General features: G+C 32.9%; 3 protein-coding genes across 3 annotated transcripts; 1 reads left to right on the top strand and 2 right to left on the bottom strand.

Annotated features, from left to right (window-relative positions):
• Positions 1-3619: 3619 nt before the first annotated feature.
• Positions 3620-8253, bottom strand: LOC107427583 (triosephosphate isomerase, chloroplastic). Its single transcript, XM_016037972.4, has 9 exons — positions 7881-8253; positions 7118-7144; positions 6298-6367; positions 5728-5851; positions 5333-5417; positions 5093-5225; positions 4669-4842; positions 4054-4136; positions 3620-3924 (listed from the first exon to the last, which is right to left on the bottom strand). Exons 1-9 carry the CDS (start codon positions 8100-8102, stop codon positions 3868-3870), a joined length of 975 nt encoding a protein of 324 aa, XP_015893458.1. The 5' UTR covers positions 8103-8253; the 3' UTR covers positions 3620-3867.
• Positions 8254-10847: 2594 nt separating this feature from the next.
• Positions 10848-13753, bottom strand: LOC107427565 (transcription factor bHLH121). Its single transcript, XM_048461819.2, has 5 exons — positions 13489-13753; positions 12662-12783; positions 11771-11898; positions 11198-11677; positions 10848-11089 (listed from the first exon to the last, which is right to left on the bottom strand). The coding sequence occupies exons 1-5, from the start codon at positions 13599-13601 to the stop codon at positions 10937-10939; spliced, it is 996 nt and encodes a 331-aa protein (XP_048317776.1). The 5' UTR covers positions 13602-13753; the 3' UTR covers positions 10848-10936.
• A 1229-nt stretch (positions 13754-14982) lies between these two features.
• On the top strand, positions 14983-19462 carry LOC107427564 (protein XAP5 CIRCADIAN TIMEKEEPER). Its single transcript, XM_016037949.4, has 12 exons — positions 14983-15226; positions 15461-15526; positions 15622-15686; positions 15807-15919; positions 16523-16601; positions 16695-16771; positions 16854-16915; positions 17033-17164; positions 17266-17319; positions 17537-17602; positions 18611-18685; positions 19147-19462. The coding sequence occupies exons 1-12, from the start codon at positions 15056-15058 to the stop codon at positions 19195-19197; spliced, it is 1011 nt and encodes a 336-aa protein (XP_015893435.3). The 5' UTR covers positions 14983-15055; the 3' UTR covers positions 19198-19462.
• Positions 19463-21394: the final 1932 nt, after the last annotated feature.

Raw genomic sequence — 21394 nt, 5'->3', positions numbered from 1 at the left:
CTAAAAAAAAAAAAAAAAGAAAAAGGAAAAGAAGAAGAAAAAAGAAAGAAAAAAAATTGCTTTTTGATTATTTATCCTCAGTATATATGGGGTAAAAGGAGCAGAAATTAGTCGGTTGCTTGGAAGAAATTAATGACTCCCCCTAAAAACAAGTTACATCCAACTTCAACATCAAGCCAAACCCTGGTATTAGTCAAAGACGTCACATTCAAAATACAAAAATCAACAAGAACTTATTAACAATTTGAATATTGATGGAAGATAAAAGAAGGCAAGCTGTGATTGGTTGAGAAATTATTTTATCGTTGAAAACCTTGATGAGATTTTTTTATAATACATTTCCTAAAAAAATCAATTAATCCTTGAATATTTAGAAATTCTATAATTTTTTACTATAGACAAAATCTTCTATAAGCATGAAAGATATATTATATTATTGATTAAGAAAAATGACAAATCAAATCATAACTATATAAATGTTACCTATTATAGAAAAGCTTAAACTCACTACTGTTTTCCAAATGTATCAAATATTGCATTCCAGCTAGCTAGTTACCCATAGCAAAATGCCAGCAATTCAAATATAGCGATCGTCACAGTCCGAAATGTCAAATAAAAGGGAAACTAGTTGATAAGCTATACAAATAGTCAAGCAAACTCATGGTGGTCCAAGAAATTAAACAATAACCAAGTAAACAATAAATTAAACAACTTTATTGAATTTTACTCCCATAATCTTATTCGCTTTGAAAAACTTAATATATTGCCAACCATATCTTATAGAAACCCATTTATATATATGACACTTACCCAAATGGCTAAATGCCCCAAAAAAAAATAAAAATGTCAATTTCAATGTGTCATGGCATAGGGTTTCAAGGAAGCTTGAATTGTGTTTCAATTATTGAAACCTACCACGCCCAAAGCTGTGGTCCAGTGTGAGATTGCCAAGAATGATTCTCCCATTTTTACTTTTGACACCTTCAATTTGTCGGCCTTTGGTGAAATATCAGTTCGGCGAAAAAGTGTACTAGTCTTCGACCTTTTTTTTATTTTTTATTTTATTTATTTATTTTTGCAGTTGCTTTACCCAAATTTGTCTCTATGGTGAAACTAACGATTAGAATGGAATCATTGAGCTACATTGGAAAGCAATCTCGATAGCCCCTTCCTTAACCACAACTTTTTTTCTTTTGAAGTTTTTGTTGTTAGTCATTTGTTTTTTTGTAATATTGGTTCTTAATACACTTTTTCTGTTTTTTGTTTTTTTTTCCTATTTTTAACAATATTAACATTTAAGTTATTCCTTTGTGAATTTTGATAAAATTTGACAAATTTAATATTAATAATTTTAAATTTTAAGAAATTAAAAATTTGGTAACTTGATTTGTCTAAACAAATACATATATATATATATATATACACACAAACACACACACACATATTTATAAACAAAAATATTGTAAAGTTATTTTAGGATTGTGTATGGTTTTATGTTTTTTAAGCTGTTTATCTGATGTCGTATACAATTTCTCCTTTATTACTATTACTTTCTTTCAGGTAGAACTCAAAAGTTTTTTATTACTTAAATTCATTTACATGTAATATTCAGGAGATTAATTTTGTTAATGTAAACAAAAAACTGGTTAAATAAGGATATAACTAATTGTTGCACTAACCATATTGTAGGGACGCTATTTAAAGAATTATTAAAAATAAAAAAAGCATTGTTTAAGAACAAAAATGACATCAGGTTCATAGTTGATGAGAAACACTTCTAGAAATTTACCTTCTTGTTTCATCTTTTGCACACACCACAACCTCCCCCCTCTTCAAACGATCCTTACTAAAATTTGTGTATAATGTATAGCATATATTGTTTATAATACAAAAACGCATCATAAGATGTTCAAACTCTACAGAATTTAGAAACGAAAAATGGCGCAAGAAATGGGATAGCTTTGAGTTGTTTATGCATAACTTCTTCATAAAAAATTTAAAAAAATAAAAATAAAAAAAGGGAAAAAATAATAGCCATATTTCGCCATACAACTCGAAAGAAATAATGACAGAAATTTACAAACATTGCTCGACAAACCCACAATTAGCTTAACAGATAAAGCTCCAGAGCCAATTTCTTCAATAAGCTATTATTTAGTCTGACCCTGAAAGAGGTCCAAACCACTTGGAATGAAACGAAGACTGGTAAGACAGTAAGACCAAAATCAGCAACAACAATATGGCAACGCCCCAAGGCGATCCCTCTGGACGCCGAAGCTGCAAGTTGAATAATCCACCGGAGGAATAAGAAGCCATAAAGAGTATCAACAGAAGGGGCAGAACCATTAGGAAAAGCTGGAAGTTAATGGCGGTCTGTTGGAACTGAGCCTTATAGCCAGTGTATTGAGAAAACCACAGCAAAAAAATGACAATGGCGAAAATGGTAAGCAAATGGAATGGTGGTGCAGACATGGAGGTCAGGGTCTGGCTTGTCCATCCCTGCTTCCACTCTGGACCTCTCCGCTTGGTGTAGAACCACTCCATTATTCGCTGTCACACACACAGTAAATCTCGTTTTGCAATAAGGTTGAAATGAGGACTGAAAAAATTTATAGTATTTCATAGGGTTTTGGTGTGCTTCTGATATAAGTTTTGTTTTTGCATATATGCTTTGAGTGTGGTCTATGCCTGACAAACTTTCACTTTGGATTGATACCCACTCAAGCATTTGATACCAATTTGTATTATTTACCATTCCCTAATGGCTAACTTTCTAAGGTGAAATTGCAGGTAGCCAAGTACAACCCTGATAAATGGCATGTGGTAGGAAGAAAACGAACCAAAAACAAATAAATAAACACCTTTTAGCGTTTTTCTGTACTTGTTGATTTCAGTTTGACAAGTGGCAACTATTCTTGGCCGATAATTAGGGGCTTCAGAACTAGCTTCCAACGTACAATTGTCTCCCCATGAGATGGATGGAAAAATCGGGAGAGATATGATAAACCAGATGCGAGTGAGACTTGCAACTTTCAAAAATGCTATTTGCCATGCCATTGCTAAAGATTACCGGTGAACCCTACATGTCCACATGTCAATTTAATTGGTTACCATTATGAATTCATCTTGTCATACACGTTTTCAGTTTCGAAAACTCAAAAGAGGAATTTAAATGAAACCAATCCATTATTGCCATGTCAACAATAACCCCACTACCAATGGTGTACAAATAGCAATACTCTATAACCATATATCTTTCCTTATATATAGTACAAATAGCAATACTCTATAACCATATATCTTTCCTTATATATATATATATGTATATATCTTTCCTCATTTTACAAGAAGCCTAAGACATGACCTTTCAACCACAAAAATGATCTTAAGTCATGTAACTTTGTCATCAAGTTGTCCCCCATAGAATGAGAGACTCGATAGCCTGAATATTCAAGACAAGAAGGAATAGCTATAATGCCCTAAGCCAAGACACGTTTGAAGATCCAAAACAGAACAGCTTCATGGTTCAGGTCCTACACATAGCCTGTGTTATGTTTAACCCATCTAGAGCCAGTCTCCTATTATTATTTTCTGTGCTGCAAAATATTTATGGCTCATGTTTTTAAGCTTCAACAGAGAAATCAGATAACTTATTAGTTAATCGAAGATATTTGTAATCAACTCAATTATTCATCTCATACTCTGACAATCGACAATACATAATGGCCATAGTATGGGTAGGGGAAAACTTCAAAACTGATTAAAAAATCATACAGTAAAACTGGCCCGCACAATTCTTACACCATGCTTCAGACTGGAAGGCTTCATTTCTCCCTTTATTTGCTTCTGCTGCCAAGACCACCATAATCAAGCAGCAACTTTCTTGGATGTCACAGAATTCACAATTGTAGCAAATTCAGGACCCTGAATCACAAAAAATCAAACTTCTCACCGTCATGATCAAAAAAGGAAAAATGCCAACCATTTAACTGGTTATAATTTCAACCTGCCTTAAAATATTTCAGAAAGAATAGTCAGAAGTAGACTGCATACCTTTAAGGAAGCACCACCGACAAGAAAACCATCAATATCTTCCTGCTTTGCAAGCTCAGAGCTATTGCCTCCATTTACGGACCCTGAAATGGGATTAATTCAGATAGATCATTAGTGTTCATGGTCAAAAATGATCTAACAAGTACCACTTAGCTTAACCAGTTGACCTAAACTGAAATGTCTTTAAGAGAAAGAAATAGTTCAGAAGCAGAGAGCCTGATCTATTATGAGGTCATGGTCAAACCAATCCATGGGGGCTTAAAGAAAAGTCAATCTATCAGCAGTCAATATTGGCTGGTTTATGTCTATCTTAACTAGATAGGGGAAAAGTTATGTAATAAATGCTAATATCAAACATCAAAACTCCCGTTTTGCAGGGCCCTAAGACAAAATTGACCTGGACTAGGCTCTAAGTTATCCCTGAAAAAACTAATCGGTTCAGCATGAAACATACAGCCATCTCTCCCACATTCTAAAAAGGAAATGACTGCTGCTAGTATATTTTCTGGGATATATATATATATACAAATGTATTCTGTTGCCTAATCACAGGAACATACCCCTTTAAACAATGTCTCCACAAAGAAAAAAAAGAAATGCAGTCAAATAAATTACCTCCGTATATTATTCGTGTTTTAGATGCAACTTCTGCTGAGACATTCTTTTTGAGCCAGTCACGAAGGGCTGCATGTACTTCCTGAGCTTGTTGGGGCGTAGCCACCTTGCCGGTCCCAATGGCCCATACAGGCTCATAAGCAATAACTATGTTATCCCAACTAGGCACATAATCTGCAAAATAATAATGACCAGTATTATGGAAGGTAACAAGTTATTCTTTTACCTAGAGTACTCTCTTTATGCACACATACAAACTTAAATGTATATAGAGTAAAGGCTCTATCAGATTAACCCAATGTGAGCCGCGTTGAATACATCCATAAATATATGTGTATATATATATAAATGAGCACAATACCGGATTCTCACTTTGCTGTATATCTGTAAGATAGAAAGGAGAAACAAAAGCAAGAAAACTTGCCTGCATAAGCCTTCAACTGCTGAAAGCAGACATCAAAAGTTTTTCCAGCTTCCCTTTCGTCTAGTAGTTCCCCAATGCAAGCTATTACCCCAAGACCTTCATTCAAGGCATAGGCAGCCTTCTTTCCAATAAACTGCACGCAACAAAGTTAGTAAAATTATGATTTACCATTAACAACACTGAATACAAGACAAAATCTCTAGGAAACCACCCATAAAGGCAAAATTTTGAAAGTTTCACCTGATCATCTTCACCAATTATATGCCTCCTTTCTGAATGCCCAAGAATAACCCATTTGGCACCAATATCTTTTAATTGTTCGACACTACAAAACCAATAAAGGTAAATTTAGCAACTTTATAAAATTGTTAAATGAACAGGGAAGAACAGCATAAATACAAGAAAAGAAAAGAAAAGAAAAAAAAAAAAAAGGCTTTATTTTGTATCTTAGTAATTGCACCATGAACAACTTAAAAAAATAAAGGTTGCCCAACAAGACTTTGAAAAATCCTTAAAGAAGAAAAAAGTGACTTATCCAAGTACAGATGAACTTACGCGGAAAAAAGTAATTCAGCAGAAGAAAAGAAAAGTATGAAAAACTGAGATGTTGTCCCAAACAATAAAGAAAAACTGACCTGATTTCTCCAGTGAAAGCCCCACCTTTTCCAACCCAAGAGTTCTGAGCAGATACTTCTATCCGATCTGATAATGAGCTCTTCACCTGATCAAGGTAAACAAAGGGTGGTGCTACTACAACATCTGTACATTTCACGAAAAGAAAACCAATAAATAAAATAATAAGCAAATGAAGAAATAGAAACTTATGTTAAATAGTATGAGATGAAATTAAGATTAAACAAACAAAAAGTCCTATGGTACAAGTAACACTATTCTCCAAGGCCAATTGGCATACAGGACTTCCTACCATATATTAATGACCAATACATGTTTCATACACTAATCAAATATCTATGTTTCTACATAAATATAGAAAATAATTCCAAGGTTATAAGCGTTTTCAAAATATCATGGATGTAATGCACAAGGATTTTCTCAAGTTGCACAAGCTTAATTATCAATCGAGGAACATTCTTCATGATTTTTGAGAGACATCATTAATAAAGCCTGAAACAAGATTAGAGATGCCATCGACTAGACTACTACAAATTAAGAAAAAAACAATTGAAAATCAAATCTTATCTTACCAACATCAGGCTCCAATTTTGCACTATTCAAGTCAGACACAAGCTTGCTAATAGAGTCTTTTGTGCCATTCTGAAATTTGACAGGAAAACAATGAAAATCTGAATCACAATAGATTAGAAACATATAAGAAACAGTTGGATACATACAGTATATACAACAGCAATGGATGAATACGCGAAATCATTGCCAAAATGTGCTTACAAGAAAAATTCACCACTTAAAGATTACATAATAGCACCATCATTAGACATTGCACAAGAATAGGGTATATTTAATTGTGTGTGTGTGTATATATATACACACACACACACACATAAACATAACCATGTTTGTGCACGTGCAAGTAGGTGGGTAGATGGGAGGCGGGAAGGTTGATGGTTGTTGCACATACATACAGATATGTTTGTTAGTGTGCATGTTTGTGTGCGTTGAGAGAAGGGGGGAGAGCGCATAACAACTGCACAGAGTTAATTCATGAGGACGGAAGAGGAAAAATTAATTACTTAGATTTAGTACATTGCAAAAGAAATTCTTTCCAAAGAACTAGTGCAAACCTTAAATATTTACCCCCACCACTTCAGTTGGGGGAAAGGGAAACAATCATACACAACTACTGGTATACATAATTTGATAATGGAAAAACATGCTTTGACTACATCTTCTATCAAGAGAATACACTAACTCCCTGGAAAGAATGCACAAATGAATATTTTGTATTAAAAGAAATACAAACAGATAAAGAGGTTCACAGATTAAAAAAAATCCAGAATCGATATAGAGATAAGTGAATTAGGATGTTTCTCGTAGGAGAGAACTTACACACTTCCAATTTCCACCAACAAAAAACTGCAAGCAAAAACAATGATAAAGATCAATTAGAAAATAGTCAAACCAGAGAATCGGCAAAACTAGAGAGCGTATGACAAACAACGATGATAAAAACAACGATGATAAAAACAACGTGAATTATCTTGCAAAGGTCCAATCAAAAGTGAAGGGCAATCCCATTCCCAAGGATGATATTCAGTAGTATAGTATCTGACCAATTGAGTCTGAAAAACAAATTTATGCTGTCAACAAAAAGCATGAGGTTTTCCAAAGGAGTCAGGTTCAATCACTTGAACAACCAAGGCAGTAACTCCACATTAGTAACGTAACTCTTAGCTCAAATATTTAAACTTTTCAACACACCAAAAATAAGAGATATTAAGAAGGGAGGTCAAATTAAGGCTTTTTTTTTTTTTTTTTTTTTTTTACTTTTTTGATCGGAAAGTAATAGGAAAAAGAAAAATAAATAAATAAAGCATTGTAGTTTAATGAAATTTGTATGGAGAAAAAATATATAGCATAAAAATAAGAACAAAATGTATACATTGTAGAAACATTATCTATCTGCAAACTTCCTCTCTCCTGTATTTTCTCGGAAACCAAACAGAAACACAAGAAACTCTATATGAATTATTCAAATATCTCATCAAGCCAAACTACGATTGAGTACTCAATATCCACCAACACATTTTCATTTCGTAGAGAGATCGGGGAGGATAAAAAAAAAAAAAAAAAAAAGAATGAAAGGAAAAACCTTTCCGGTGCCGGCCATAGTGACAACGCCTCTGGAGCCTTTGCGAGAGGAAGAGAGATGGAGATGGGAATGGAGGTGTTGGAATAGAGATTGTGTGGAAGACATGGATTGGAAGTTCTCGAGTTTCGAGGATGAACGCCGGAGACCTGAGAAGTTTGGAGCGTAGTTGATGGTTTTGGGACCTGAGAGTTGGGATGCTAGAGACGTCGAGGCCACCGCCATGGCTGACTCACTCGCCGAATAGAAAGCTTTTTTGGAGGAGGGTTTGCTCTGTTTGCTTTTTTCTTCTTCCTTAGCAGTGGAGAGAGAGACTGAACCAGAAGCTTTGCTTATGGTGTTCCCTACTGTGTTTATGGGAAAGCGTAGATCACAAAAAATGACGTGGGTCCACGCGCTTCCCTCGAGCCTTAAATACACGGTTCAAAAGCTAACCTACTACTACCACATTAAAAAAAAATAAAAAATAATAAAAAATAAAAAAAGCCTTTTTCTTTGTCTTCCTTCGACTCTTGTATACGAACTAATTATCTAAAAGTAAAAAATTTAAAAAAAAAAAAATTTGTGTGATGATGAGAAGGTGTATGTGCGAAGCGCTCGAGAGGCGCGTGGTATAGTTCAATCTGACTAATAACATCCAGAGCTGAATGGTTGTGGTTGTCGCTGTCCTTCAACGAGAAGACACTTTTGACAACGTACTGTTTTTTTAACCCACAACGTCGTCGTTTCTTCTTTCTTTATTTCCACCAGCAGGATAACACCCTAGTATTCTCTCCTCGTGCCACGTGGTTTCACCTAAAATTACAAATGTAGAATGTGGATAGAGTTTTGTGAATCTAAAAGAAATGTATGTGGTGAAGGACCATATAAAGGGCAATAGGACCCCAACAAAAGAAAAAAATTAATCGCATTTATTGATCAAGAAATTGCTTCATGCCATGATTATTGATCCCAATATAATAATAATTATATAAAAATGGATATTATTTATTTATACAATGTGTATCCAATCCGACCGAGTATACATTGATTTATTTTTTTATTTTTATTTTTTTATTTTTATTTTTTTTGTATAATTTTAGTCACCGAATTTTTGTATTTTGTATATCAACAACTATTTTAGATTTCAATTGATGTGATATTGCTTTTATATTAGTTTATATTTTGAGTTTGTTGAGGAGGTAGGTCTAATTAATAAGACACTGTTCCACCAGACCTGGAATACAACAAACATGCCTAACATTCTTCCTTACTACTTAATCCTATTAAATCTTATTTCTTTCTCAAAAATATGTTTAAAACTCTTGAACTATAAATGCAATGATTTTAAATTATTAAGAAATTTGTTCAATTTTAAGAAAACATAATTTTAACATAGAAAAAAATAGATGATAAAGACTCTGGCGGTTGATTTTGAGAGTAACTGAAATAAGAGAGTGAATGGAACCGATATAAGCAATAGCAACTTTGTTGAATGTTTGGGGTAGAAACCAAAACAGTTATTACTGTTGAGATAATGAGATGGGATCATGGGATTAGCCGTCTGTTTCTGTCGTTTCCTAGTTTTATGTCACCCCCAATCCAAAACGACAAAAATAGCAATCTGCAACTGGAGGAGGTACGTTAGAGGGTTCTCTAAAAATATTCCTCAACGTTAGCATCGCGTTTCTTAATCCTCCTTTCACACCTTTTTAAGCAAATAAAACCTCATCCAGCACCAAAGCGGATATATATGCCTTTATTAGCACTTGGAAAGCACGTATTAGTGCTTATAGGTTGTTTTTGAATTTCTATTTTAATCCAAGATCATATGATTAATTCTATAATGAGCAATCTTCTATCATACTAATAAAGACCTTAATTTATTTCGTTCATGCCGTAACAAAAAAAAAAAAAAAATGACAAATACTTAAATCCCTCCACATGTTGTAGGCCATGACTTAGGCAACACACTAGCAAAAATATCTATTTAAGAGTTTATTGCTTATAGGCCTTTAGCACTTGGAAAAGCACGAATTAGTGCTTATATGTTGTTTTTGAACTTCCTACTTTAATCCAAGGATTATATGATTAATTTTATGATGAACAATCTTTCATCATAATATAGGCGTTAACTGATTTCATTCATCCCATTAAAAAAAAAAAAAAAAAACAAATGGCAAAAACCTAAATCCCTCCACATGTTGTAGGCCATGATTTGCGCAACACACCAGCAAAAATATCTATTTTAGAGTTTCATATAATGTTCTTATTTTCTTACCGGATATGAAGGAACTTTTGTTAGCAAAGCTTTTTTTCATTATTATTATTTTTATTCTTTGTTTTTATTTTTGCTTAGAATATTAAATGGGAAGTGAGAAGGAAGGGGTCTATGACCATCAACTGTAATGATATTGACATTTTTCAATGTCCTCCACAACATTCAATGGACTTTGGCCACTCATCATTCATACCATTCCGGTATTGGATTTGGATGTTCATCTAATCATCAGTGTTTTTTTCTCACTTGTGGTGTTTATTGGACATTTAATCTGTGCTACCATACCTCAGATCATTTTCAGAGCACCTCAATTGTATCTTTTTCAGCATTCAAGTCCTCTGGACTTTTCTACAACTATAATTCATTGCCTTTTTGGATTCCTAAACCATAAACTTAGCCATGTATACAGGCATACCTCACCCACCCACCCATACCTTACACTTCCAAACTTATTACCTCGAGTAAAAATTATTTTTGTTGATTTGGTGTGATCTACATAAACTAATCTTTGATTCTTGATTGGATATCAAGACTACTTTTTAACATTTTGTTTACTTGTTGTATACGGCAAATAGCAACAACCACTGTTGCCACCGTCATGCAAACCTGCCTAAAGGTCTACTTTCGTTTTAACTAATGAGATCATAAGCACTCTACCTAGGTCATATAACTTCGTCATATGCCAGCTCACTTGGACAAAAACGAAGGGATAGCAGAGAAAAACAATTTACATGTAATATATACACTCAAGTTTCCAGAACCTATTTTGTGTCTGTTTTTTTATCTCCTCATGTCTTTATCAGCCATCGGCATCCCGACCACTAACTATGCTATTAGATGAGCTATCCTGGACACTGCGGGAAGAAGAACATCTACTTGAACAACTCTTTTCCATTATGTTGTTTTCCTCCCTTGCAGACTTTTGTGATTTTGCCTGTCCTGATGTTAATTCCTGGAAAAAGGTTGTCATAGAATAATTAAACAATGAATATGATAATTACTTCACAATGGTTGCAAACTTCATTAATTTCGGAAACAAATCAAAGATTCTACAGCTGACCTGATCTGATGCAGATCCAGGCGTCTTCAGTTCCAGGTCTGTTGTTATATCATTTGAATCCTCATTTTTCTCAATTTTGCTCTCTCCTGATGACTTGTTTCTGGAATCTTGCTCGCCTGAGGCATTGGATCGACTTCCATGCTGCACAAATGGGGATACATATTGAGCAGACTGTTGTTCCACCAGGGTGCTTGGAGTTACATATGGAACAAAAGTCGAACATGGGTTAGGAATGACCCCTGGATTCTGATTTCCATAAAACGGGTATGGCTGCATATGTGGATGCATGGGAATTGATCCTGGAGGCATTGCCATCGGTACTGGAAATGGGTATGAAGGTGGGGCCATGACAACGGAGTGATCTATAGCTGTCCAGGGGTAAATAGTCCTGAATCTCTGCTGACATTGAATGTTTAGATTCTCAATGTCAGATTTAAGAGTAGCCTTCTCTTCTCTGAGATCAGTTTTCTCCTGAGTCAACTGTTCTTTTGAACAAAATATGCTGATTAGTTACCATGTCAAAGGCTCGAATTTGAAATCATTTATCAAATATTAAAGCGACAAAAAGATCACCTCACGAGATTCTTCTGTAAGCATAGCGTGCTCAGCTTTAAGTTTGTCGACTTGTGATGTCAAATCCTTCAGTAATTGAATTGTATCAGCTAAAATGGTTGCTTTATCATTTTTGGGTCGGTCAGGATCTGCATTATTATAGACAATCAAATGAATGAAAGGTGTCTGCTATTCATGTGTGCAGAAGGCAAGAAGAAAAGTTGGAAAAGAGCCACAAACACGCAACATATAAAAAGTAACAGTAAGGACACACTTGCCTAAAATTATAAAGCAAGTGCAATAGTGTGACATAAAAATCTGAAAAATCAATCAAAAACTTACAAACTCCCCAGTTACATCCCAAGCATGATAACTAGAAAAATAAATTCCTCCTTCAGATTGTTCACCAATTAATGACCCGATATCACGTGAAGGATACCATGAGATCGTTCTTTCAATGTTTCATTCATACATATTTACATCTGGCTTTACATATTGGGGGGACCAAAATGGCTACTCCATATGATAAGAGATTCTTTACCCAAATTCTCCCAAACAATACTAACTCCAAGTGGTCAGGAAATTTAACATTTTCCAGGCAATAAACAAAGTCTTCTAAAATTCTATCAGTTGGTGTTTTAAACCACTGGCATTTATTTTAGCTTGATAGACATAGTGTAATATATGCCAAGTCATGGATATGTTTCAGACAAAACTTAGACAACCATTTATCGTTAATACAACCATATATAGTTAATAACATGTCAACTATATACTAAGCTCATGAAATGGATCTTTTTGGTTGTTCTCTTTCCCGAGCTACATAATTTGTTAACAATGTACATGCATACAACATGTACATGCTATCTAGAACAGCATCATTGAAAAAGGCATGAAGACATTCTATTATACCTAAAGCACTTCCCAACTCAACAAACTGCTCGTTTAGTCGATCCCTCCTCAACTTCTCCCGGTCAGCTTTCTGAGTCTTTCTCGCAGCTAGACAATCCTTGATTTCCCCTTCAGCCCTCTGGCTGCAGTCAATAATACAAGGAGAACATTATGAATTTGATTAGAGGTTAATCCATCAATTCTCTAATTCTAGCTTGCAATCTGACAGAAAAAATGACTACCAAAAAGGCCCTATGCACGCATTTTGCCAAAAAACAAATTGCATAATACAAATGCACCACTTCTTGGACTATTAAATAATGTGTTACTAAAGAGGTATAAAATCCCAAAAACAATTTTGCTATTTAATGTTGGAAGAGGTACACAAATGAACCTGGGGACAGAAAATGGGGGGTTCGCAATGAAAATCAAATAGACTAAAAATGTTCCTAGAACACGTTATTTGAGGTCAAAAAAGGAACCTTTTCCATGAAAATGTTGCACTCATTAAGCCTTCCTAGAACAACAAAGAATTTGCAAAACTATTGCCAAATGGATTAACTTATCAAAGCGACCGTGGCCAAATGCTTAATGCTAAATCCTACACTTCAAAAATTTCATTCACACATTTGCGTGCTTCAATTCTTACAAGTCAATCTTTTCAAATTAAAATACGACCATAAGCTGATTACAAAACAAAAAGCTGAGGTTTAATTCTGGTTCCATAGACAATAAAATGTAAAAAATAGAAAAATAAAACCTTAAGAAATGAATCAAATAAATTGAAAAAAAAAAAAAGAAAGAAAGAAAGAAAAAACCAAGTTCATATACAGGGAAAGCGAAGAAACCTTGAACTGGGTTGCGAGCGATTGGAGAGAAGGTGGGGATCCAAAGGGAGTTGACGAAATTCAGATGGTGATGAATTTGGGGGAATCAAAGCTTCATCTTTGATCCGATCCATTTATAGAGAACGTGTGGAATTTCCAAAATTGTTCACCACCGAATTGTGCTGTGATTGCTATTTGAGCCTGCAAAAAAAAAAAAAAAAAGCTTATCTGCTTCTGTAAAACAAACGTCGTCTTGCGCTTTCTAATCTTTTTGGCTGTAGTCGTTCTTAAAAAAAGAAAAACCTTTGGCCGTAGTCCACCTTATTTACCGTTATTTTGATTCCGAATCCTTTTATCTGATAAAAACTATCAAAAACTTTGAATATATATTTTTTAATATTTTTATTAATTGAAAATTTGAACGAATATTCAAAAAAAAAAATTTTTTTCTCAAATGCACAAAAAATAATAATAATAATCATAGTCAATTTCTCAAAATAAGAAAATATATATATATATATATATATTTGATATGGTTTATAGTATTTTTTTAATCTCATTTTCTTCTTTAAAAATATAAAAATATAATTTCAAGTTTATAACTCTTTAATTTAATAAAATATAAAAGTATAACTTCAAGTTTATAACTCTTTAATTTAATAAAAAAAAAGTTTATAACTCTTTAAATAATAAATTTAATATCTAATTTGTAACGTATTACTCATAATCCCCAGGTTCTGCAATCAAAAGATAAATATATTATACATATTCTACATTTTATCAAAAAAAAAAAAATTGATAAACATAAGATAAATGTATATATAAACGATTTCCCTGGTCTTTTTTTTTTTTTTTTCCTTCCTTTCCGAATGTATCAATAAATAATTTTTAGTTTATTACAAAATACATTTTTCTGAAATTTACCACACAATTAACTTTTTTGACATAACAATTAAAATGTTACAATATAATATTTTTTTAAGAAAAATAAGTCTTATCCTAAAAAGCACAATTGGATAATCAATTTCAAAGTTTATTTGCTCATCAATTGACAATATTATATTTTATTATATTATTACATTATTTAAGTTAACATTTTTTGTTTTTTTAATGAACGAAACTATTGTTAAAGTTAACATTGTATTCCATTTATATACTTATTTAGATTTCAATAATACGCTTCAATAAAATACAATACTAAAAGAAGAAATAGAACAAATTAATGTTCCAAAAATTAAATTAATTTCACTGTAATAAAATAAATTATAATCTTAATCAAATAAGCTTATGTTTCTTTTGGGGCTAGAAAACTAGTCAATAGATAATTAACCTTAAAAAAAAAGTATAGATGGATTAAAACAAAAAAAATAAAATAAACAATTAAGATCCAACTATTAGTTTTTTTTTTTTTTTTAAAGATAATAATTAATAAAACCGACATATAATATAGATTAGAAAAATAAATAAATGAAAAGACAAAAAAAAAAAAAACTTGATGGTATAAATTTGTAGAATAATAAATTTGCAATCGCAGTTTTACGTTGAATCGCAAGGGAGGGAAGGGTAGAGACAGAGAAAGAGAGGAAAGATGTCGGGCATGGGAGACGGGTACGTGGGCACGTCCCAAGACGCCGTGAGGATCCGAAGGCTCGAGAAGCAGAGAGAAGCAGAGCGCCAGAAAATCCAGGAGCTCAAGACCAAGTCCGCCTCTGATAAGGGCCAGCCCGGTCTCCTTCAATTCGGCTCCAGTACCTCCGAGGTACATCCCTTTAGGGTTCCTTGCTTATCTTCTTTTGGCTTTAGCAATTCTAGGGTTTCGTTTTCGCTCTTTTATCTGTCTCACTAAAGTGTTTGGACGCTGAGAAACCGGAGGAAAATGAAAAAAAGGAAAAAGAATATGCGTCAAATTTATATATATATATATATATACAGTTTGGTTTTTTTTTGGTACTGTTTGCTTATTGAATTGTTTCTTCCGCAATGTGTATTTCAGATCCTTGAGACCGCGTTTAAGAAGGAAACTGTTGGTTTGGTTACAAGGGAGGAATATGTTGAGAAGGTAATTTTACTATTCTATACGCTAGGGTTTTTAAGCTTTATGATAATTAAAAGCATTAGGTTCTTAATGGTGGTTTTTGTTAACTTGTGTTGTAGAGAGTTAACATTCGGACCAAAATCGAGGAGGAAGAGAAAGAGAAGCTTCAGAAGCTACAACAAGAGTGAGTATTTGAAACATGGCACTTCCACTTTGTTAAATTTGTGAAATTAAAGTGGTTGTTTAATTTCTTTGATTTCTTCTGGTGTTCGATTTTTATGTTTTGCTGCTTTTCATATTTTAGAGAGGAGGAGCTACAATTGCAAAAGCGGAAAAAGAGGAAGATAAAGGGGAATTCTCGTTTGTCATTCACTGATGACATTGAGAATGGAAGCGAAGAGGAAGATGGAGAAAACGGTAAGCATTCTTGTTTTCTGCATTTCTGAATATTTTTCAATGGTTTAGTGATCCCCGTATGGTAGTTTGTGTATAAAGTGATATTTTCTTCGACTCTAGTCCATCTTGATGTCGGCTGTATTATATATTCTATTCAGCACCATATAATGTTCTATCAAACTCTAGGAATTTGTAGATTTGTAGATTTTGAACTGTTCTTTCCTTTTGCTATATATCTGTTGAATTTAACTTTGTAATCCATCTCCAAAACAATCAAAGCCTACCCTTTTCTTAGTTAAATAGTATTTGACTTAATTCAGAGTTTCAAACAGAAATTGGCATGCACGCATGCATGCATGTGAATGAAAAGGTATAAAGATAGTTTCCATCGAGTATGTATATATATATATATATGTATATATATGAGTGAATTATATGGTGCTTAAGTTGAAATTTGACTGTAATAACATTATTTCTGTGAAAATTTTATATCAATAAATTGTTTGACAGTAACTCATAATTTAGTGTGTACAATTATATTGATGCCCTATGTTAGAAACATCATTGCTTATTCTCTATTTTTTCCATATTAACAAAGTAGTTTCTCTAATGCTTTTTTGGCAGAAAATAAAGACACAGTTAAATTTGGGAGAGGAAAATTTGGCAAAGACCCCACAGTGGAAACTAGCTTTTTGCCAGACAGGTGATGTCTCTCTCTATATCTCTCTCTCTCTCTCTCTATTGTTGTGTTATTGGTACTAACATGTGAGTAGGGTTGATGAGGATGTTGTTTCAGTGAGCGTGAGGCTGAGGAACAAGCTGCGCGTGAAAGGTTATGTAGACAATGGCAACTGGAGCAGGAGCGGATACGAAGTAATTCTGCTTTCTTACCTCAGTTTTTATTGCAATGTGAGAAAAATTTTGTTATGATTTTAACTTTATCCTTTAATTTCAGATGAGCCACTTGAAATCACTTACAGCTATTGGGATGGAGCAGGCCATAGGCGAGTGATCCAGGCAAGTAAAAACTGCCTTACCTATAAAGTTTCTGCTGATTATTCTTTCTTGTTTTCAATATTAAGTGCTTATTAAGTGCTTGGTCAATTTATCTTTATATCCTCTTGATACCACCAGGCACGGAAGGGTGATACCATTGGAGAGTTTCTTCGAGCTGTTCAACAACAACTTGCTCCTGAGTTTCGAGAGATTCGGACAACCTCTGTAGAGAATTTGCTTTATGTGAAAGAAGATCTCATCATTCCACATGTAAGACAATTTTGAACCCCAAAAAAAAAAGCAATTCTGGAGTAAGCTGTATTGTAATTATGCTAACTAAACTTGTATCACCTGTTCTTTTGTAATTACAGCAGCATAGTTTCTATGAGCTGATTGTTAACAAGGCAAGGGGGAAGAGTGGACCGGTACTGTTCTCTCTCTCTCCTCCCCCCCCTCCCAATCCCTCCCTATTTCTTTTCGTTCCTCTCTGTAAAGTGCTATCTATATGGAGTATCTTATTCTTATGCTCTCTCTCTCTCTCTCTCTCTCTCAATATGAAACTGAACTTATTAATGTAAAATGTATTATGGGCCGCACTCAGTATAGGTTATTTCTTCTTATTATTCTTTTTGTTATGCACAGCTTTTTCACTTTGATGTGCATGAGGATGTACGAACAATTGCTGATGCAACGATAGAGAAAGATGAGGTATATTCTCTTTCATTTTTCATTATCTGTCTATTCCATTATTAATACTTATGGCAAATGTTGAAAATTGGAGCACAAGCTCTAACGGCCAATAACTATATGATGTGTATTTGATTCATCTGGGGTATGTGTTACTGAGATTGGGTACTCCTGATTTAAGTTTTACTTAACAAGCGTGCTTTCCGAGTTGGTGTTATTATTATAGGGGGTTCTTTCTTTTTGCTGTTTTTTTCTCTATTATAAATATTCTCTTATTTTGCATTATCTGATGTTGGTGTTTTCATTGAAGTGTTTTTGATTTATCTACTATCAATTGTAATTTTGTGCATCGATGCATCTGTCTGCCTTTCGCACAGATTAAACATACTTTCTCAAAAAGTGCATAACTGCGTTTGTCCTTGTACCTTTTGTTGATCGAGTTATGCATCTGTCTGCCTTTTTGCACAGATTAAACATGCTTGCTCAAAAAGTGCATAACTGCATTTGTCCTCATTCCTTTTGTTGATCGAGTTTCCAGTTTTTAGCTTGTTATGAAATGCTACTATTGTAGATTATATAGGTGGTTTTCTCTGCTAATTATGACAATGCGGTGTCTGTAATAGATTTTAGCTTGCCTGGTCAAGCCAAGCCTCATGTTAATTAGGGCTTAAGGTTGATGTGTGAATGTAAATCACAGACAGTTAAAATGAGCTGAATTTGATTGGTAGATGGACCCTATGTATAGCCTTCCTATTTGAAAAGCCTGGAATTACAAATTCCTGTTTGATAGTTGGCATAGCACTTTACATATATATATATATATATATATATTTTTTTTTTCCCTATAAACTTGGTTCATCAGCCAGTGGATTTAAGCTTTTTGGATTTTTGTTTTTGTTTTTATGGTTTTTTATTTTATTTATTTATTTTTTTTTTATTACCTATAAGTGTTAACATTTGTGATGTGAGATTGGCAATTGTATTTTTTAGTTGATAATGGATCAAGTTCTTTACTTTTTTGTTTGTCAGTCTCATGCTGGAAAGGTTGTTGAAAGGCATTGGTATGAGAAGAACAAGCACATTTTCCCTGCTTCGAGATGGGAGGTGCGCCTCTCTCTCTCTCTCTCTCTCCCCAACATCCACATATAACCAACTAATCAGCATAACTACTATAAGAGTATAAACTAATGTTGGTAGATATCTTAAAAGATCTGTGGGAGAAGTGTAGTTTTTTAATATGTTGGTATTAGTAGTAATTCATTTTCAAAGTGCACCTAAAACTTTAAATTCTGCGTCATTTCATGTGCAGGGTAGTCTCTAAATATAAATTGGTGTTGATGCGCATACTTAACAATTTAAGCTCTTGAAAATAGTATTTGTTCTTATAAATTGTGTTATTACGATTTCTCTTAATTATTATTAACCTGGGCATATTTAATGGTGAGAATGACCTGAGAATGCTAGTTTACTGTATTGGGCATATGTGCCCAAGTGCAATATGCAGGTTTAACCATGCTTCCTTCCTATGTTTCCTGATTACTCTCTTTATGCCTTATCAATTGCAGATATACGATCCAACAAAGAAATGGGAACGTTATACCATTCATGGCGACTGATTAATCCTAAGGAACATGATTTTGTTTAAGCGAAGCTTTGTCAAGGTGCCTTGGTTTTTTCTCTCTGAGAAAGTGTTGGTTACTGCACTTTTAGATAATGTGTGTAGTAACAGATTAGCGACTTGCATGGAAAGTTTAGAATGAAGATTTTTATTTTGAGTTTCAATTTTGGGCCATCTCTAATGCTTTCGTATTAGGTCCTCTCCATTATGGAAAATGTAGAGAATGCTCAAGTAGAAGGAATGGATATGTTTTTCATACCTAATACCCAGGGGGGCACATTGCATATAGACTCAAATTATGGATTTGAAAAAAATAATATTTACTAGTGAAAATTATTATTAATAATTTAAGTTTTAATAACACAAAAGAATTATTGGTTGAATTTTACAAAAAATTTGTACAATATTTTTAAAAAGAACATTTAGATGAGTGTTTTGGTTTTTGGACATCGTAGAAGTTCTAGTTTCTGTTGATTATAAAAATATAATTAACAATGTTAGAGAATGTTATTAGCTACACAGAAGCAGCTCTAAAATGTATATTATACTAATATTAGGCTAACAAATGCTTGCATAAAATGGTGATGTATACAGATAAGATAAAATACTACCTAAAAAAAGAAAAAGTCAAAAAGCTTACGAGGCCACGGCCCTCCATGCCAAAGAGTGGCTTTACCACTGCTATTACCTATAAAAACATTTTTAATGATTTTATTTATTATTAATTTTTTTTAACACGTTGGAAAAATAGATTGTTAGTAAAAAAATATATATCTTTGATGAATTTATTTTAATATCATGTCAAGTTGACATAGTAAAAAAAAAAAAAAAAAAAAAACATTGTTAATGTAACCTTTAATTCTAAAGACTCTATTAAATATTGTAAAGTCTTTTTTTTTTTAAAAATTTAAAAGTTAATTTTAAAAAAAGTGTAATAAAATATACATAATTAATTAATAATTAAAAATAACATTTGCATCATATGAAAACTAATTTTAAAAATAAATTATATATTTATATCAACTAAATTTAAACTATATCAATTTTTATATTTATAATTTTTATGCTAGATTGGCAATAATCGTAATCCAACAAGTAAAAATGGCCTAATAAAAGAGTTAATGGATTTAAAATTTGGAAAAAAAAAAATCCTACTTTGGTCATTTCAAAAGGGATGATTTGGTCATTTAAAAATTTTCTCTTATCTCGTGTACATTTGAATGATTACATTAGGTTTATATAGATTTACCATTATTAAGATTTTATTTATTATTTTTCCCACCCGGATGTTAGGAGCTTTTATATTTGCACTCCAATTTTTCCTTCTATCTTTATATCTCCACTTTTTATGTTGTTTCATTCCGACACTGTTTTTTTTTTTTTTTTTTTAATGATTTTTTTCTTTGTAAAAATGGTTTTAATGAAGGATTTAATGAAATCCATCATGATCACAAAAACACAAAAAGAAATATGTAGGTCCATCTCCCTCTGGTTTTGGTAAAATTTTCTCTCGCTTTCTAGGGTGGTGGAAAAATTGATTTTCCATGATTTTGGCTTGCTGCTCTTCACTCGTTGTCGTCGCCAATCCACCAGCTCGTCTTCCTTTTCCCTTCGTCCTTTCTTTCCCTACTCACTCCTTCATTGCTCTTAGTTTGACTCTCTCTCTTATTTTCGTCTCTAACTTCATCTCTCTTTTCTTCTTAGAACTCTCAGCCCCAGTGGCTTTGGTGGCTTTAGCAGTGACCATTAGATTCTCCACAAAGATATCTTACGTTTTTTGAAATTTATAAATAATTAATTAATTAGAGGAAAAAAAAGGGTAAAAAAAAATGATATTTTAACGAGCTCCGATTGCATCCACAGATACATGTTTATAAACAATCTACAATTTGGATTTGGAAAAAATAAAGAGCAACATATATGTACAGTTAATATCAAATTTATTAAAATAAAACTTATCATTGATGGTTATTGAATTCTATCCATGAATCGAGTCTAATCAATTAATCTTATATTTGATCCTTATTGCATACGCATATCTATATATATATATATATAAGTAATAGTAAGTCGAAATTTTTGCTATTTATATCATTTATATGTAAATATATAATGCTTCTCTCTTTGTGTTTATAACTTTAAATGTTTTCATCAATATTATGGTATTATTGATTATTTATTTGAAGACATTAGTA

The sequence above is a fragment of the Ziziphus jujuba genome, chromosome 9, assembly GCF_031755915.1.
Source record: "Ziziphus jujuba cultivar Dongzao chromosome 9, ASM3175591v1".
Taxonomy (NCBI): Eukaryota; Viridiplantae; Streptophyta; class Magnoliopsida; order Rosales; family Rhamnaceae; genus Ziziphus; species Ziziphus jujuba.
The sequence above is the reverse complement of the archived record's forward strand: the minus strand, read 5'-3'. Positions and strand labels throughout refer to the sequence as shown.

Coding starts and splice junctions, on each gene's coding strand:
- LOC107427583 (XM_016037972.4), bottom strand. CDS start 8,102: ATGGCGGTGGCCTCGACGTCTCTAGCATCCCAACTCTCAGGTCCCAAA. Junction 6,368..7,117: donor TTGGTGGAAATTGGAAGTGT/GTAAGTTCTCTC, acceptor GTCAAATTTCAG/AATGGCACAAAAGACTCTAT. Junction 5,226..5,332: donor TAATTGGTGAAGATGATCAG/GTGAAACTTTCA, acceptor TGTTGCGTGCAG/TTTATTGGAAAGAAGGCTGC.
- LOC107427565 (XM_048461819.2), bottom strand. CDS start 13,601: ATGGATCGGATCAAAGATGAAGCTTTGATTCCCCCAAATTCATCACCA. Junction 12,784..13,488: donor CGCTCGCAACCCAGTTCAAG/GTTTCTTCGCTT, acceptor TATTGACTGCAG/CCAGAGGGCTGAAGGGGAAA. Junction 11,090..11,197: donor CTGGATCTGCATCAGATCAG/GTCAGCTGTAGA, acceptor ACCTTTTTCCAG/GAATTAACATCAGGACAGGC.
- LOC107427564 (XM_016037949.4), top strand. CDS start 15,056: ATGTCGGGCATGGGAGACGGGTACGTGGGCACGTCCCAAGACGCCGTG. Junction 15,920..16,522: donor AGAGGAAGATGGAGAAAACG/GTAAGCATTCTT, acceptor CTTTTTTGGCAG/AAAATAAAGACACAGTTAAA. Junction 16,916..17,032: donor GCCATAGGCGAGTGATCCAG/GCAAGTAAAAAC, acceptor TGATACCACCAG/GCACGGAAGGGTGATACCAT.